Consider the following 19,550-nt stretch of genomic DNA (forward strand, 5'->3'; position numbering starts at 1 on the left):
CTGTTTCTTTAAATAAAATAGATATACTTTTATTTCTCGTTTCTTCTACTTTAGTGTCCTAATTTCCTTAATTCCAAATTCCTTAATTTCCTTCATTTTAAGATGCAAATATTAGCCTCCCTACCCTTTGCTCTGTCAGTTCTTCCATCTATTATATTCTGACAGCTGCACTTGTATATTTACTTTTAACAGGGTTATTAATACTTGCATTCTGTTTGGCAACCACAACCAAATCTGCTTTGACTTTCCAACCTTTGTTATGATTATGTTAATATTGTTCCTTTTAGGCAAGGTGTATACTATGCTAGGATTACCTTTTTCACTTTTAGGTCTAGTATTTTAAATTCTGGGCCACTTGAAGGAGAATATTTCTAGCATTTTGGGCAACTAGCTTCTTTTTTATTACACTCCACTGTTCATTGAAAATTATACCACATGTTAGTTGAAACATGATTTCCACCCCCCAGTTCATAAATGAATGTTGTGCCTTCATCATATCAAGTACTTCTAACTTCCTATACATATGAGAGACTTTTCCCAGAGTCCTCTCTTCTAGAGATCTTTGTCTCTCTAATTTGTACCAGTTGCTTTCTAGATTTGCTGCATAGGTGTTTTTCCGGGGCTTTCCTTCCCTGCTTTCCTGGCTTGGGAACCGTTTCCTGGGTTCTGGATTTCCTGTCTTTTTATTGTTTCACTGGTTGGTTTTCCTACTGCCTCAATAACTTCTCTAAAAAGGGAAGTACACTTTGCACATCAGAAAATGTCTTTCTCTGTTCTCATGTTTGATGTATTCTCCATTGTCTTCTGATATCCTATCCAGGTTTTAGAATCAATTTTTAAATCTTTATTATTCTGAAATGTGATGGGATTGTGTCCGGGTGTGAGCCTTTATTTCATTCACTTAGCTCTATACTCAATGGATCCCTTTTCTCTAAAAATTAGGAACCTTATTCAGCATGAGGAATTAGATTATATATATATATTTTGTTGTTGTTGTTTTTCCTTCCATATTTCTGTTCTCTATCGAGGTCTCCCATTTGTTAATTGTTAGGGCTTCTGGATTGGTCCTCTGTCTCTTTTATCCTTTCCTTCATCTCTCATCTCTTTATCTTTTTTGTTCTATGTTTTGGGAGATTTCCTCAACTTTAGTTATTTTTCAGCCCTTTTATACAATTTTTATTAGTCTTATTTTTAATTTTTAAGGAATCACCCTTGGTTTTGAGTGTTTCTTTTTCATCGCATATTATTCTCTTTTTTTCCTCTTAATGAATGCCTTATCCTTTCAAATCTTCCCTGATTATTAGAGGTTTTCTATTTTTGTTTTTGTTTTTTGGTGGTGGTGGTTTTGTTTTGTTTCTTGAATTTTCTCTATCCCCCCCCCCCCCCCCGCTCTAGGTCTTTCTGTTTTTTTATTTTCCTCTTTCCCTTTCATGCTGCAGTTTTCTCTAATGTATTTGGTAATCCTCAGCTTTCCATTCTCTTTACAACAGAGAAGGCCAGGAGAACTGATACAGGTTTACTTTGTACAGGCTCTGTTTTTTAATAGATCTTTCCATGGATTAGGAATCTCACTGGAGATTATATATTTGGTGAGGTATTTTGCCCAGGAGGCTTCACCTTAGAGTGAGCAAGTGTGGAGTTGGTCATGAAATTGTGGTCTCTCAACAGGACTGGCTTCATGGGGTCCCATGTTTAAGAGAGTCCAGTGCATGTTTTGGTGCTCTGCTTTTGCTATCTTAAAATTATTAATAATTTTTGAACAAGGAGCCCTATATTTTCATTTTACACTGAGCTCTGAAAATTATGTAACCTTTCCTATCTCACTTTCCATTTCCTCTATGCTAGAATTAGAAGGTTTTTTTGTTCTTGTTGTGGTTTGGTTTTGGTGTTTCATCCTATAATATTTCTATCCTCTTTCTATCCAACTCTGGGCTTCTGTTAGGCAGCTGGTTCCCAACTCCACTGTAGATCCATGGTGTAGTATACCATGAGCAATGGTTTTTCTCTTCACTGGTTTATCTGCTTTTTTCCTTCAGAAAGCATCCCTTGATGAATTTCCCCCATACACCTTAATTTCCTTTGCTGTTAAACATTTTATTCTCCTTTGTAATTCTGTACTTTTTATTTCACCTGCATATTAAGAGGATTGGGAAGCATACAAATGAGTTCAGTCTGCCATCTTGATTCTGACCACCTGTTTCATTTTCTTTCAAGTAAAGTGATTGGAATAGATCATTTCTTATTAAGTTCCTTGTATATATTATTGTACATTTCTAAGCATCATTCTTTCTGACAGATATAAAGTCCTAGCCTAAATGTAGATTTACTCATACTGGCAGCTTATTTTCTCTTTCAGCTCTACACTTTTATTTCTTTATTTTTTGGTTCACACATTTCTGAGTTAAGTATCTAGTTTAAATGGCTCTTTACTGGATTGAAAACTGCAAAGTACTATAATAGTCAACAATACCATCAGAACAATTATCCTTTCTTTCATATAACATCAGTAAGAATGGTATTGAAAATAAAAGGCCTGCATTTTTTAAATTGTGGCATAAGTAGTTGTGTATATATTTTAGTGCTTTCTTTATCAAATAAAAGCATTGCCAAATGTTGTACATATATTTTTATAAATTGACTTTTCTTATTTGGATGTTATTAATTTTTAAGTATAATGGTAATGATAATGGCGACCTGATTTATTGAATATAACTAATGTAACTATGGTATCTTATGAACTGTGTTATAAGTCCTATGAATTACATGGTATTCATATGTTAAATGTTTTTGACTGGCTTTTACTGATTATGTTACTAAATTTTAGCTGAATTTTATCTTGGTTTTGTGGACTCCTTATACCTGACAAGACCTCTTCATACAAACTTTGAAAGATTATGGAGAAATAGTTGAATGAAACAAGTGATGGCAGGGTAGTTATACTAATCCAAACAAAATTTATTCAAAGTTAAATCTAGAAAGGACTACAATATTATCTGGCGTCTAGCCCAAATTTCCAGAAGAATGACTTGTCTGGAAGACATAATTGCCAGGCCACTGTTTAGTAGGGTTAATTAGATTGACCGCCTGGCTAGTTGAGTATCTCCTTTCTCCTTTTCTGCTTGTGGTTAGGCTTCACTCATTGTGTTTGGTTGAAAAGGGCAACTTCCCACATGGAGGGAGATCTTCAGTTTAGACTATACCAGAAGTTCAACTTCTACTAATAAATAGAGTTTCATTGACCTAATAAGCTTAGATTCCTGTTTCTGGGTAAATATCTTTTTCTTTAAAAAAAAAAAAAGCTTAAATTTTATATATTTTATGATTGAAATTTGAAAAGTAAACTTAAAAATATTTTTAATATTTAAAAATATATATATTTTAAGAAATTAGCCAAGACTACTATATAATTATTATTATAGAACTTCAGCAGGGCCTTATATGTATTTAAATTGAGGCTAATGATTTGGCTTTTATTTTGGCTCGTTTTCACATCATAGGGGTGTACATTTAAATAATTAATTGTAAAATATTTTAGTGTGCCATCTTTCCTTGAGTAGTTTATTTTAAGCTATATTAGCAGATTACATGAAGACATATTATCCTCTACTTACAGACAGTACTATTTTCTGTTATTTGCGAAGAAACAGACATTTTATTATTTCCTGTGTTAGAATCACCTGGGGCAATAGATACTTGATAAAAATTCAGATTCCAGTGCTTAACTCTAGACCTAACAGAACTAGACAGCTTGATTAGATAGACAACTTATGTTAGCTAGACATATGGTTAGAGAAGGATTTATATAATCAGTGTGTGTGTAAAACCTCACATACAAATCTTCAAAATAAAATATAGTCACGTTTGCGTGATGTTATATTGTAGCAACACACACAGAGCCAACTTGCTTGTTTTATAGTGTATTTTCTTTTGCTCTTCTAAACACTGCATCTGCTGTTGTTGGAATACATTCTGCTTTTTTATTTGATTGCCCTGCTGACTTCCTTCTCAGACTAACAGCACTGACCATGCAGCCATGTCGGTAAGTAGATACAAGCTAAAGCTAGCATGTAAATTAGAAAATAATCAATTTCCTGCAGGCTTATTTTTCTCTGCTTAAGTATTTATATTAAGTACTAAATATTTTGGTAATGTCTTTGGTGTGTTTGTAGCATTATGGAAAACTAAGTTTGAAAGTAGTATTAGTTGTTTTGGCAAAGCAGTCAAGCTTCTCTATAGCTTGGTTATGAGAGTTAATATTATGGTGCACCTGTGATGAGTGCTGGGAAACCTGTCTTTGGTTACCCCATGATAGAGTATACTTTGCAGATACTTTCCTTCTCTGTAAAATGAAGTCAATGGTAGTAAATTTCCCATGGTATATTCCCATAGAGTTGGTGTGAGAGTTAGATGAGATAGTACACATAAAAAATGTAAAATAGTGCCTGGCATGTAATATGCACTGAAAAATATTCTTATTATTCCTTGTTGTAAGATGATTTTGCTTTTCATGAATACTCTTTCTGAACAGTCCTTATCCCAGCTCCACTTGTATAAATATGAACCAATACAATTCACAACCTAAGGCATATGTTTCTTTCTCACCCCAACCCACACTATCACTCTCCTGAATTCTCATAGGTTTTACTTTTTCTATGACTGGATTTGTTTATTCTTTCCATCTCCAATAGTGAGCCCTTAAGGGCTAGAATAAGAACTCATAAATATTTTCTGAATGTATAAATATTGAAACATCTTTTTTATCAGAAAAAAAGAGGTTTCAACTAGCATTTGAAATTTAAATGTTTCTAACTTATATCCTCTCTTCCCTATTTTTATTCCTATTATTAAAACTCAAGTTTTAAGTATTGTAATTGCCTTTTAATTGGTCTCAGCCAACAGTCTTTCCTTACTTCAGTCCATCCTACATACTAGTCCCAGCTTCTTCTTTCTAAAACACAATCTCATCTTTTTATTTTGCCATTCAGAAAGTTCAGGAGCTCTTGATTTTCTCCTAAATTAAGTAAAAATTCCACAAACTATCAAAAAATGTATCTCTCTGGATAGATTTCTGACCATAATGGACTTCTAAATCAGCATATTCACTTTGCCCTGGATCTGTCTTGGATTTTCTGCCTTGACTTCCTTTATAACTAAAAATCCTGGACCTCTAGACTTTCTTGGTAAGCCTTTGCTGATTCCAGTCAGCTACATGTGGATACTTTGTCCCTCTTTTTATATTCCTGTTTATATTTTGTCCTATGCTATAGGCTATTTGTAGATTTATATCAAGAACTACATCTACTCTGTTTTTTTCTGGAGTACCCAACGCAATGTCTCAAACAGAATAAGTGCTTGATAATTTTAAAAATTAGAGAAATGGTGAAGAAATGAACTATGTAAAGATCATTTTCATGTTTCTATGAAGTATAGAAAGTACACTACAAAAAAATCCATTTTCTATTCAAAAACTTATTTTTCAAATATAGAATACTTTCTAGTTTACAGCCTGCTATTCTCAGACAGAAATTTGGAAAATGTCTATGTGAAAGTTATTTAGAAAAGATGATATCAGTACTGACTAGAAATATGTATATGTTTACTTTAGTCATTGTTCATATATATCCATTAAAGAATAATACAGTAATTCAAACCACAACTCTCTAGACACAACTAAATTTAGTAGTGATTAAAACAAAATAAAAGACCCCATAGCACCCAAATAACTTGCAGTTTCTCAGCACTGAGGACACAAGTATTTTCTTTCAGTGAAGAGACTCTCAGATTTTCACTTGGCCTTTTAACTCATTTAATGTAGAAATTATTAAATACATAATAATTTGCTGACTAGTTTCCTGCAGATCAAAAACAGTATACATATTGAAAACATAGAGGTGATGTTGAGAAGTGATAATTTCTCTGCTATCCAGCAAAATTGCTTACTGTCTTCTATTTAAGCAGGCAGAAACAGATTTGGGGACCAGTTTTAGGTGAATTTACATGAGAAATCCTAGAAGGTTTGTCACTTGAATGTCCAGTGTTTTTATTTTATTTTATTTTATTTAAGATTTATTTATTTATTTATTTCTTGCCCCTTCCCTTCCCCCCACCCCGGTTGTCTGTTCTCTGTGTCTATTTGCTGCGTCTTCTTTGTCCGCTTCTGTTGTTGTGAGCAGCACGGGAATCTGTTTCTTTTTGTTGTGTCATCTTGCTGCATCAGCTTTCCGTGTGGGTGGCGCCATTCTTGGGCAGGCTGTGCTTTCTTTCGTGCTGGGTGGCTCTACTTACGGGGCGCACTCGACACCCCTGAGTGGCAGGGCACTCCTTGCGCACATCAGCACTGCGCATGGGCCAGCTCCACACGGGTCAAGAAGGCCCAGGGTTTGAACCACGGACCTCCCATGTGGTAGACGGACGCCCTAACCACTGGGCCAAGTCTGCTGCCTCCAGTGTTTTTAAAAAAGTTACTTATATGGGATAGTTCTTCTCTTTGGTTAAAAAAAAAAGGGGGGGGGGTATTTTTATGACATGTTTTGATATCTATTTCCATACTTTTTAATGAGTCAATTGCAAGTACACAGTGATCAACAGGAACAAACCACCTCTTCCCACCAAACAAAAAAAGAGAAAAGAAAGAACAAAACATTGATATCTTTGCATTGGAGAGAGTTAAAGAACTTTGAGAGAAAGTCGAAATGAAAAATTTGAAAAGTCATAGCCCTCTATTAGAAATAGAATTTGTATTTTTTTACTAAAGCTTTTACTTAATGCCATAAAAAATGATTTCATTGTTAGATGGTAATTGCAGGAGAAAGAAAAAAAAGAATCTTGCCTCTTAGTTGAAAATGAACAAAATTGTATGACTTTAAATACTCATGCATTTATTTAGTTAATGTCTCTATTAGCTAAATGCTGGCTAAACTTGGTGAGAATTAAATTTCATAAGTTTGTCTTAGATGTATATACTGTATGTGTATATATAGCATAGCATGTTTAAATATTTTCCTGCCATCAATGTTACAGAAAACAATATTTTGAATTTCTCTTGATTAGGGCAATTTTAGTGAACACTACCCTTTGTGGGCTTAGTTGGAAGTAGTAGTAGTAATGGAAGAGCTTTTAGAAGGAAATAGCACATGTGAGTTTTAGTCAAAATCCAGTGAATTAGCTGAGAACTATAAGACCTGACCTGCAGGTAACAGATCAGAGAAAGGAAAATGGAATTATTAAAATGGACTCTTATGAGTCTATAGACTAGGTGTATATATATATATGTATTTGTATACATACATGCATACACACACACACATAGATCATATAACTTCATTCTACCAGAGGTATAGATAAAATAGACTAGGTCATTGTCCATACTTTATGAGTGAAGTGCCATTTATTTTTAAACAAATCAGTTTTATTGCTATGTCTTAATACAATTCATCCAAAGTGTATAGTAAGTGGTATTTGGTATAATCACATAAATGTGCATTCATCACTTCAAGCATTATTAGAGCTTTTTCATGATTTTTCAATAATATAATAATAATAAATAAATAACAGACAAAATTCTTCATCTCTCAATCTCTCTGAGCTTCCCCTGCCATACATAACTATTATTTCTGACTATTCTTGCACATTTATTTCTTTTTAAGCCGTTTTATTGAGATATATTCACATACCATGTGATTTACCCAAAGTGTATAATCAGTGGCTTTTAAGTATAATCACAATGTTGCACATTCATCACCACAAAAGATTTTAAAACAATGTCATTACTCCAAAAAAGAAAAACTCCATACCCCTTAGGAGCCACCTCTCAATCCCTCTATCCTTCCCTAGCCATGAAGTACCATTTTGAACAGGAAGATTCTGTAGTAAAAGCAAATGAAAGCTCACCATCTGGCAGTTTTACTACCTGAGGCCGTAGAGGATCCATGTTTAGAAAGTTACTTGAGTTTTTATAGATAGGAGTGGTAAAGTTCTAGGAATGCAAATGGTATCTTCTCCTTTGACTTGTATCGCACAATCGGAAGAGAAAAATAGAAGATACTTCTTATTTTGCTAAATTTACTTGGCAAAAGGTGAAATGGGGGAAGAAGAAAAAAGACTGAAATATGTCCTTAGATTGTCTGAGATGGAATTGTCTTTTATGATGAGCAGCAAAGGACAGTAAAAGGAAGGAAGGAAAGGTAAGGAAAGATTCAGTCAGAACTTTGCTCTGCAAGCGCTCATCCAGCAATGCCGAGAGACTCTATTATTTTTCATCCCCGTATGGAGGGAACGATGGTGGGAACGAGTCAGTGGAGTAAATGGGAGAAGTGGAACAACCTTGGTACTTTCATATTTATGGGATGTTTACAGGTCAGGTAGAAATAACAAAATGCAACAGGACCAGATACTGATCACCTCCTTTCCTTTCATTCAAGAGACTTTACGTAATGTAGAAAAGCTTCTTCTTGTCTTTTGTGAAAATCAATGGGTAGATGGTAGTGTTGATATTAAAATTCTCTGCCAGTTCTTTGGAAATGAGGGGAGAGGTTGGCAAAAGTCTAATGTAGATATCCATAAGGACTTTTCACTCTTGGAGTATTGTTAAATGTCATGTGCATGATCGTCTCTCATAAAACACACACACACACTTTTTAGGGTTTGTCTTGTTTTAATTATACTTTGATACTTTGAGCTGGATGGTCACGTAAAGAAGTGAAGATATGGTTCTGCCATCGCAGAGCTGCTATTAACAATTCCTGAGCTGCTTCAATTTTTCAATCTTAATTCTGCGGCTTAGCTGTAGTACCCAGAATCACCACAAGGAAAACATCTTTAACTTCCCCTGCTTTTCTTATATTTGCCAAGAGAGAAGAGTTATAAGGCCTTAGTATTTTATCACTTTCCTATTTAAGCATATGTCTAGCTGTGCAGTTTGCTGTTGCAAGTAGATTTAAGAATTTAAAATATTCTCCATCAGTTCACACAGCAGAAACTGGCGTTCTCTTCCTGCTATTATGAGCAGTAGTGCATACAACATCCACCATTTTATCCCCCACTAGACCTCTGCTATGGAATTTCTTCGGATGTCTTCAAAACCTTGATATCTTCTGGACTTTTACATATCTCATCCTCACATTCTCTTTCTGCCTATTAAAGTTAGGGTGAGCTTGAAGATCCTGTGGTATCTTGAAGATCCTATGGTAGGGATGAGGATGTTTTGAGGGAAATAGAAAGGTGCCATATGTTACAGGTGTCCTGAAGCTTTGGTTTGGTTTAACTCTAAGTCAGTTTTGTTCTGTTTAATCGTGTATGTGTGTGTGTCTCTCTCTCTTTCAAGAGCAAACATTTGTGTTGCCCTGTCCTTACAATTGGGAACTTATTAGAAGGAGAAAAAGCCAATGAGGGGAGAGTGGGAATTCTGACTTGACTATACAGATTATAATTACTGATGTGGGCTAGAGGTAGTTAGATGGTGAAAGAAATAGAGTATAAGAGGAATATAGATCTATAAAATGTATTTTGGGGGGAAATTATTTTGGGGAAGGTTGGGAATATTAGAATGCATATATTTTAAAAGACCTGTGAATTTTTTACATAAATCTGAAAAATATGTCTTGAGGAGTTAAAGTTATTAAAATTCACTAAAGGAAATTCATCTTGATGTGTAAATCTTTATAACTTATCCATTCTGTATTCTTGGGAATCTAAGACATTGCAGAGTTATACATTTCATTGTTCCATAGTGTTCAGGCAGAAAATGATTAAAATTTATCTTATTAGGTAGAAGAATTTTAGTGCGTTTGGGACAACATCTTAGGGAAATTTTAATTGTTTTAAGTGTGCTTTTTTTCTGATTTTTGTGATTTAATGACATTCTTTACGTTGGAGCAAGATATAGTTTCATATAGTAGAAATTTAGATTTTAGCTTTTAATATAAAATAGAAGGAAGACTAATAGGTTTCTTGAATAAAATATCTACTTTTCAACTAGGCACCTCTTTTCGTAGGTAATGATTTTTTATTTCTAATTTTAGTGTTTGCTCTGCATTTGAAGAAAGCCCTTATTCTTTATATCTGTTTGTATTTTAAAAGGCCATAAATTGTGGCTTTTTAGGAGACCAGCCAATTCATCAGACTACTTCCCTTCTTTGCCTTAACTCTGTAAGGACTATTTCACAGCCTCCCAACTGAAATTTATGTAACAAACTGAGAGGCAGTAAGTTTATCAAAATAGCAATATTTTACTGCTTTAATTTAAATAACTTTAAAAAGCCATATAGTTTCAGAATTAATAAGCTCAATTGCCAATGCTAGGTTTAATATTCAAATTGTTCATTATTTTATTTCAGTTTTCCATTTTTTCTGACAAGAATTGTATAGCCTTTAAAAAACCTGTTATCAATTTAAAAGAATAATAAATATTCTTGAATAGAAAATAGTTTATTGTACAGAGTTGATCTTTTGTGGGAATATAAATAAAGGAAAAAAGGATTCTCCTGGGATTATTAAGGAAGAGTAGACCAATACAGAAAGAATGGTTGTGATTTCAAGAACATGTTTTTATGTTAAGTGTACTTGAGAGAATGAAAGCAGCATTGAAAAATGCTTTCAAATAATTACTGTTGAAATAAAACCTTCCTTTTTATTAGATCTTTGAAATAAGAGAATAGTGAGGCAGAAATGGAAACTTCAAATAAAAATTTGAATGTGCCAAATTAGTTTTAAATGTTCTACATTTTTCTGTTATATTAGAGTAGATCTATCAAAACATTATTTTGAAACCAAAACAGTTTTGAGCCATAATCTAATAAAATGTATTGTATTTTTGTTACTGTGCCATTTTGTAATGTTTCAAAGGAAACAGTATCTTTAATCTATAATAGTAAATTATTTTGGAAATTTGGCTTGACATACAAACAGATGAGTTTTCTTGATTCCTTTTAAATTGAGGGCTGGTGGTTTGTGGTTTATTGTTTCTATGATTGGCATTAAAAGCCTATTTCACAGCTTGCAGTAGGGATTATTGGGTAAAGAGTGGCTCTGTTCTGCAAGCTAAATTCAAAAAGTGTCAATCAAGGTCTCACATAGGTTACTTAGAGAATGAGTTTTCTTACTGATTTCACCAAATGTTGCCTCATGCTGTCTTTGATTGGCATAGCCTGGCAGGGAGGATGGATGAATCTGTCACCGGCTGGTTAATTGTGTTGCCGGTCTCAGTCTGACATCAGGTCTTTGACTCTTAAGTGGCTCAATACAAAACAAATTAGCAGATTGTAGTCATATTTCTCATTCTATATGCTTTGACTTTGTTGAATGCAGTCCATAAATCATATTGACTGACACACAAGTAAATGATGAAAGCTGCTTTTGAGACATGGATCTAGAAAGCAGCACTGTGAAGGTGCCATGGAAGGATGCATATGGTTGACCCTTTGGGAATTTCCTAGGAGCCAAATGTCTCTTTTCCACAATTGTTCTTAAAAGAAAAGCTTTGGGGTAATGCAAAAAGGATCTAATATGTCAGCAGATTCTCTTTTACAAGTTCCTTTGAAATATAAGAAGTTTGTCTAAGGGTTTTCTCTCTTTACAAGTTGTTTTTCAGCAAAATGTTCAAGAAGGGTAAAAAAGTAGTTACCTTTAAAAGTTTAGCAGGTGTTTTTACTTATTTTTTGAACTTTGTGTTGTCAAAGAGAAAAAATGTTAATAATAGTTGCAATTAATTTTTTAGATGAGGGCAGCAGAAATGTCCATGTGCTTAAAATTTATTAAATGTGTTTCGCTTCCTCATTCCCTCCATTTAATTATTTTGGCTTTGTTTCTTATATAACCTTAAAAACCAGAGCATCTCTAATGAAAAGAGCTATTTTTAATGATATTAGTTTAGTTTTATTCTAGAAAATGATATTAAGAGCATCCATAATAATAACAATAATAGTGTTCAGAAACAAGTGTTTTGGTTATATCAAAGTCTGCCAGAGGTTACAGGCAACAGAAGTGAATTGCCAAAGATACTTCTTTAGGTATCTAAATTCTTGGAACATTACAATTTTCCTATCTATAAATAACTAGTAGATGAAATTTAAGAATATTTGTACACATTTTATAGTTAGGAAGTAGACATTTAAAATATAATGTATAAAAAGGTTTTAGAATAACTTTTTTTTTAAAATGTAAAGAATCTGAACCTTTGACATTATTAACTTAAATTCTGAGCTAAAAAAGAATTTATTTCATTTGGTGATATATAAAATATTTTATATGTTTTAAATTTCTTTGAGAACAATAAGCCTGTGTTCGTTATGTATAATCAAAAGAAATTTTATATTAGGATTTATTATTATATATCATTTAAATAAAGAGTGTGTTTTCATTACCTGTATTCAGCAGATTTATAGACTAGCCTGTCTTTCTGTACTCTTACCATCATTTTCAGCTCCGGTTCTATTGATATATAGAAATTTGTAGTATTTGAACCAATGTTAAATTTTTAAAATTTCCTTAAAATAGTATCACTTATATTGTGCAGTATGTTTGCTTAGAATATAAATTTAGTAGTAATTAAATAATTTTTCTTGTCAATTTATTAATCTGCTTTTGCAGTTAATACATTATATTGGCAACATAAATAGGACATGGAGCTGATTTGATGGAGAAGTACGTTAAACTAGAAATGCATTAGTTATTCCACTAGGTCAAAATGACATTTCTATTAAGTGTTCTCAAGCCTATTATATTGTAATTAAATGACATGCCATTGATTTCTCCTTCTTTTGCTCCCCCTCCCCCCATTCATATGATATTATTCTGCTTGGAGAATGGAGCTGCATGTCTCCCACACTAATTCCTCTTGAGTTTGGGGGCATTTTGAAGCATGCTGGGTTTTGCATTGTTTGTTACATTCCTTTTTGGAAGTCATCAGTATCTGTCAAATATATTGTTTGCATCAGCTTTTATCTTTAAAGGTTTTGATTGAGAAATTGACAATCCATTTCAATTTTCACTGTGCACAGTGTCTAAATGCTAAAGACTCATTCATAAAAGTTGCTTGTTTCTGGCCTGACTTCACATGTGTAATTTAAAGAACAGATTTTGTCTAGTAAACTTCTTGAAAATACATGTATACTTTCACCTTTCTAACAAATCAGCCCTGTATGTTTTTGCCCCAATATATTGTATCTTTATGTTTTTTCCGTTATTTTATAGCTTTATTGGTCTTTATGATAAGTAGGAGGAAAAAACATAATTACCAATACCCCTCTAGGTAACAATTGGTTAAGGCATGGCATGTCTCCCAAAAGTTATTATTTCTAACCATGTTCATCTACATTTGAATTCTATCATTTTTGAATCCTGTCATGGGAGACAATCCATTTAAAAATTCTAGTTGAAATGTAAATCCTGTTTAAACAATTTATGCTACAATGATATAGTGTTACTCAGCTGTGTAATCTAGAGACTAAACATTTTTAATTGTTATTTTTAAGAAAACAATTTAAGGCATCAGTGAAAGTTCATGTAGAGTTTTAGGAGATTACAACAGTGGGAAATGTATTATAATGATATTGTATATAGTGAAAGAAAACTAGTTATTTGTAGTTTACTACACATTTCTAAAGTATCAGATCATTTTAATGCTTAATTTCTAAAACTGAATGCAGATCTATAGATGATTTTAAAATTACATTTGTAGGTAATCCTTTTCTCCCCCAGTATTTGAAGCTATGGTTCAAATTAATGTTCTTATTAGAAATAAAGACTTATGACTCAACGTATATTTTGGATTTTAGGTGCAGTTTAAATAATTATAACTTAAATTACACTCATGTTAACGTTATTCTGTCTTAGATTATTATATAAAGGAAAGCTTAAAGAGCATGGTGGAGCTTCCAGTTATATGTCATATTTTAATGTGCTTTTAAAAAAATACTTGAGACATTTCAAGAGATCTTAAATAATTAATGGATTTTTTACTTGTATTTTAATTTTCCTTTGTGCATTTAGAGCTTTGATAATTTTTATATCTTGAGAAAAAGTGAACAAGAATATTAATTTTAACTCCTATAATAAAGGCATATCCTCTCAGAATATAGAAAACAGAAAAGCCAGTAATCATTAATGTACAATTAAAAGGCAACCAAAAAATGCCAGGCATATAAATTTTTCAATGCTTTATGATGTACTTCTATGTTTATTTGTTTGTGTTTTGGTTTGGTTGTTTGTTTTAAACAGGGGAAAGTTGCCCAGACAGCTTGCATGTCAGCCTGCCAGCATCTGTCAACATCCTTAATGCAGATGCTACTGGACAGTGAATTAAAACAGATAAGCATGGGAGCTGTTCAGCAATTTAACTTAGATGTCATACAGTGTGAACGTAAGTACCGTATTGGTTAAATCTCATGCATTTCTAAACATTTATATTTTAATTATAATATGAAAAAAGTTGCGTGTAGTAGGATAGTTCAGAAAAGAGGTAGGGGACCATACTCAGCTAAACTTTTAGCAACCTAAAATGCAGAGCTAACTTGCTTCCATGAAAAGAAGAGTATCTTCAGTTTCATATCTAGGCCCTCTCATCTAGAGGCACTGAAGTGGCAATCCAGATTGGGATCATTTAAAAGATAATTGATATTTAAAAGATAATTTTCCCATTATCCCTTCTTCTGATCATTACTGCCTTCTTGCCAGGACTCTGCTAATGTTTTTATAAATGGAGGAAATCATTCTAATTTGTCCTCCTTACTTTCCCTGTAAGTAACTTTTTAGATATTTGCTAGAAAGATAATCTTAGGACACTGCATTCGAAATAAAACTTTTTTTATTCTGACTTTTTTTTCCTCTTCCCCCAAGGAATTTTGCTAGCCTTTACCTTTACCATTGTTTTTCACTTTATTTTGTTTAGGTAATGAAGTTAGCCAGATTCTCTAATCTAATGTTGATTCTAGTAAGTCAGCTTCAAAACTGGATGTGTTATTTGGTTATTAGCTTTGTTACATGTGCTTCTGGATATGGATTTTATCAACCCATAAACTGTAACTAAGTACAAGACATGAGTTTATGTGAGCAACTTTCAAGCAGTGCTTTAAAATGAATAGTCACTGATTAAAAGATGAAAATCCCTGGTTGGCATTTCCACCCCATGACCAGTAAAATATTTGGCAGTTCAATCAGGTACCACCATTGATTGATTAAAAATCAGTGGGACATAAGGAGGATTATGAAAAATTTAGTGAGACAAATTTTTCAATATATTTTACGTGAAAGACACTTGAAAAATGAAATGTCAGCCACTTACAACCAAAGGGGGAGTACAGGTTTGGGTTTTTTGTATTTTTCCCCAAAAATATTAAATATTTGTGTATACACTGTGTACAAGGCATTCCAGGAAAAATATAATTTTAAAGAAAGTAATTGCGTGGGCTCTTTGATCAAGGTCAGTTTTCTGCTACAGGGAAAAATACAAAGTTTTTTAAAGACTATATTTCCTTCAAAAAGAAAAAAATGAGTAGAAAGCAAAAGGTAGTTTCTTCCTAGGGAAGAGAAGTATACATTTTTTTTCTTAGAAAACATTTCTAAATTTCTCCAATTAGAAAACCTTTATTATATTTCTTTCTCAGAAGAAAACTATCACTTATTTTTACAAGATTCTAAGCTCATAGTAATTGCTATCCCCATATTACAGATAGTTTGAAACTTGACTTTTTTAAGTTGCCTTATGAGATCATTCCAGTATGACACTGCTTATGCAAGCATCTTACACAGCATTGCTTGAGGCATTTTCTATTATTACTTCTTTAACGTGGCTTCAAAATAATTAAGTGGCTGAATACTTTATTGACATTTGCATGTGTCTTCTCCATTAGATTTATTGGTCAAAGATGGAAATTACTGTTTCATTAGGCAACTTCAGGTGTCTAGATCTTCTCCGTGTTCTCTTATCTCTCTCCGAAAGGCTAGCCCTAACTATAATTAGAAAAAGGCACATGGACCCTGAATTCTTTGCCTTTCTCTCCTGCCATAGGACAATTTCCACCATTGGTTACTCCTTTGGGCAGAGTTACTGAAGGCTTCTTTTAAAATTCTGGTGTTTTCTTAAAGGACTAATATCTTGGAAAAGACCCAGGAAGGTCCTGAATATATAAAGTTTTGAGGTCAAGAGGAGTTAAGGAGGTTTGGGATCACCCTGGCCAGGTAAGGGCTAAAGACAGCACAACAAGGCTGGAAAGGGAGAAGCAAGGACTCAGACAAATCACAGACGACAACTTGGCTTCCTTTGATATTTTACTTATAGTTGGCTCTGCCCCTTAATAAAACATCATGCTTTTACTGCTCACTAAAATATAAATTGACTACATTTTTCATGTTTATTTCACTACCCCTGATGGTATATGTTCTCTTTTTCAAAATGTAGTATTGTTTTAAATGACTTAGTGTAGATAATAAAAAGGTCTTCCATACTCTTTCTGGTGCAAAAGAATTCCGTACCCCCAACTCATGACTTTCAGCAATTTATACATAAATCATTTAAAAATGAAATTTAGCCTTTTCTGAATAATATTAAGAAAATTTAAAAAATAAGTTCTCATCATGTTTTAAATAGTTTTTGTTTTATAATTCAAGAAGAAAGCAATTTTTTAAAAAAATTCAAAGTATAATGCATTATGTATGCTTCATATATATTAGGGCAAGGAAAAGAGAAGAAAGGGAGGCAGGGAGAAGAATTTGGCTAAGTAGGAGCAAGTTTAGAGTGTATGTTAAATTTGTGAAGAGGGCAGCAGCTGTGGCTCAAGGGATTGGGCTCCCATCTACGATATGGGGGGTCCTGGGTTCATTTCCTGGGCCTCCTGGTGAAGACAAGCTGCCTCAGGGAGCTGGCCTCTGTCTCCAGCTGATGGAACAAGGTAATGCAACAAAAAAGAGACATGTGCCGTGCTAATGCGCACAAGGAGTGCCGTGCCATACAGGGGTGTCCCCTGCGTAGGGGAGCCCCAGCGCAAGGAGTGCGCCCCATAAGGAGACCTGCCCCACACGAAAAAAGTGCAGCTTGCCCAGAAGTGGTGCCACACACACGGAGAGCTGACGCAGCAAGATGATGCAACAAAAAGATTCCTGGTGACACTGACAAGAATACAAGCGGACACAGAAGAATACACAGCAAATGGACACAGAGAGCAGACAACTGGGGGCTTGGGAAGGAGAGAAAAATAAATAAAAAATAAATCTTAAAAAAAAAAAAAAAAGAGGAAAGACAATGAGAGACACAACAAAGCAGGGAGCTGAAGTGGCTCAAGTGACTGAGTACTTCTCTCCCACACTGGAGATCCCAGGTGGCAAGGGGGGGGGATAATTTTTTTAAAGGGGGGAATATGAAAATAAATAAAAAACTAAAAACTAAATTTGTGAAGAGAAGGGGTCTGGATACCATGGAAGGCAGCTGGAATATGGAAGAGAAGATAGTACCTGGAAGCTAAAAGATCACGGAGTTTCACTACCTCCCTGGTAGCATGCACGTGTACACACACACACACTTCTCTACCTTGAAATCCGCTCTAAAATAACGCTGCCAAGTAGTTGTCCAGCTTTTCCTTGAACATCCAATTTATGGGATTAACTACTCTTCAGAAAATGTGTTTCCAAACAATTCATAGCTCTATCAATCTCTTATTATAAACTAAAATCACTTTCTAAACTTTTCTTAATGTACTTAGTTCTACCTTCAGGCCGGAATCACCATTAGTCCATATTGTGCCTTTGTGCAAATTATAAAAGGTGTCTGTACTCATTAAAAAGAAAAAGCCTCCAGAATGGTCCCCTTTTAAGAATTAGAAAAAGTTGCCTCCTCTTCCAATTGGAATCAATCCCAATCCAAGTACATGGTCTGGAAAAGGAAATATGAAGTAGGTTTCAGCCCTCACTCTCCCCCCACTTCTCCTCAGCTGGGCATCCATGTGTAGTAAGCAGGCTAACAGTTGTGTTTGGCATTTCTGCTCAGGATTACAGAGAATTAATCCAAATTCCCATCTGTAAGCCAGTTACATGAAAATGCTCTTATATCCTGAATCTTCTGACAGCCATAATTGACAGTTCCTTATACTGCTCTTATCTGATATGAATTTAGATCTACTTACAATCCAGACTGCTCTTCTTTGAATAAACTGATTTGACTACTTTCTGTTTAATGTCTAATGCCCAAAGTTGAAAACAAAAATACTCAGTGGGGGAACCAGTGTAATATATTAAATACTTTGCTCCATATTATATACTTATATATACGCCAAACTGTGGTTACCTTTTTCTGCAACCAGAGTGTATACACTCTTGAAACACTGAAGTTACAATCTTCTAAAATTTCTGCCTCTTTCCCTTTTTGTAATTGCTTGGCTCTGTTTTTTCTATCCTACATTTGTATGACTTATTTTTGTTTTAGGATTTGAAGATTATCCCTATTAAATTTTAGTTGAAAAGTTGTCCCATAACTCCAACCTATTGAGGTTTTTTTATCTCAAAATTTAATACCTATGGATTTGTAGCCATGTTTTCTACATATTTAACAAGGGCATTAGGAGAAGGGTGAATAAAATCTGCCATCAATATCCTGAGATACAGTAGTATTCAGTGGTGGTTTTTTTTAGGTTTTTACTTATTTATCCCTCCCCTCACTTACTGCTTGCATTCACTGTCTGCTCTCTTGTGTCCATTTGCTGCATGTTCTTCTGTGTTTGCTTGTCTTTTCTTCTTGTCTGCTCTTTTATGAGGCACCAGGAACCAATTCTGGAACCTTGTGATGTCTGAGAGAGGTGCTTAGTCGCTTGAGCCACCTCAGCTCCCTCGTTTGTTGTGTCCCACATTGTCTTTACTCTGTGTCTCTTTTTTTATGTGTATGTCGTCTTGTTGCATCAGCTTGCCACACAGGCCAACTTGCCTTCACTAGGAGGCCCCAGGAATTGAACCCGGGACCTCCCATATCGTAGACAAGAACCCAATTGCTTGAGCCACATCCACTTCCCCATCAGTGGTCCTTAAAATGTGATCTCCAGGTTAGAGTAACAGCATTACCTGGGCACTTGTTAGAAATGTAATTTCTTGGACCTCACCCGCTGAATCTGGAATTCCAGGGGTGGGGCCCAGCTCTTATATTATATATTATATTGGTGTTTGAATTGGCCCTTCAGGTGATTCTGATGCACAAAGTTTGGGAGCCACTTCATTACATGAACTTCCCTTTCATATGGACTTAGAACCATTTTTCAGAATCTTGTGAGTAAGGTTTTTCAGACAGTTACTAATCTCCTAATTTAATCTAATTTATATTTTGGTGTTTTGCTCAGTTATGAGAAACCTTGTCAGATGTCTTGCCTGGCATATAGAGATAAAGTCAGCAATTGAATTTTCCTCATTTACCTGCCTCTTTCCCCTTTCAAAGAAGAAAATGATTCTGATTGACTGGTTTCTTAATAAACCCCTATTGGCTGAAGAGGCTTAGAAACTGTTAATAAGGGAAGCAGACTTGGCCCAGTAGTTAGGGCGTCCGTCTACCACATGGGAGGTCCGCCGTTCAAACCCGGGGC

At 34.2% G+C, this 19,550-nt stretch overlaps 1 protein-coding gene across 2 annotated transcripts in view; it reads left to right on the forward strand.

Annotated features, from left to right (window-relative positions):
* The window catches only part of EXOC6 (exocyst complex component 6), a 209,937-nt gene that overhangs the window by 145,016 nt on the left and 45,371 nt on the right, over nt 1-19,550 (forward strand). For both annotated transcript variants that reach the window (XM_058298780.1, XM_058298781.1), the window contains exon 19: nt 14,215-14,356. In XM_058298780.1, the coding sequence (XP_058154763.1) occupies nt 14,215-14,356 (142 nt within the window). The remainder of the gene's footprint in view (nt 1-14,214; nt 14,357-19,550) is intronic.

The sequence above is a fragment of the Dasypus novemcinctus genome, chromosome 6 (genome assembly GCF_030445035.2).
Source record: "Dasypus novemcinctus isolate mDasNov1 chromosome 6, mDasNov1.1.hap2, whole genome shotgun sequence".
Lineage (NCBI taxonomy): Eukaryota > Metazoa > Chordata > Mammalia > Cingulata > Dasypodidae > Dasypus > Dasypus novemcinctus.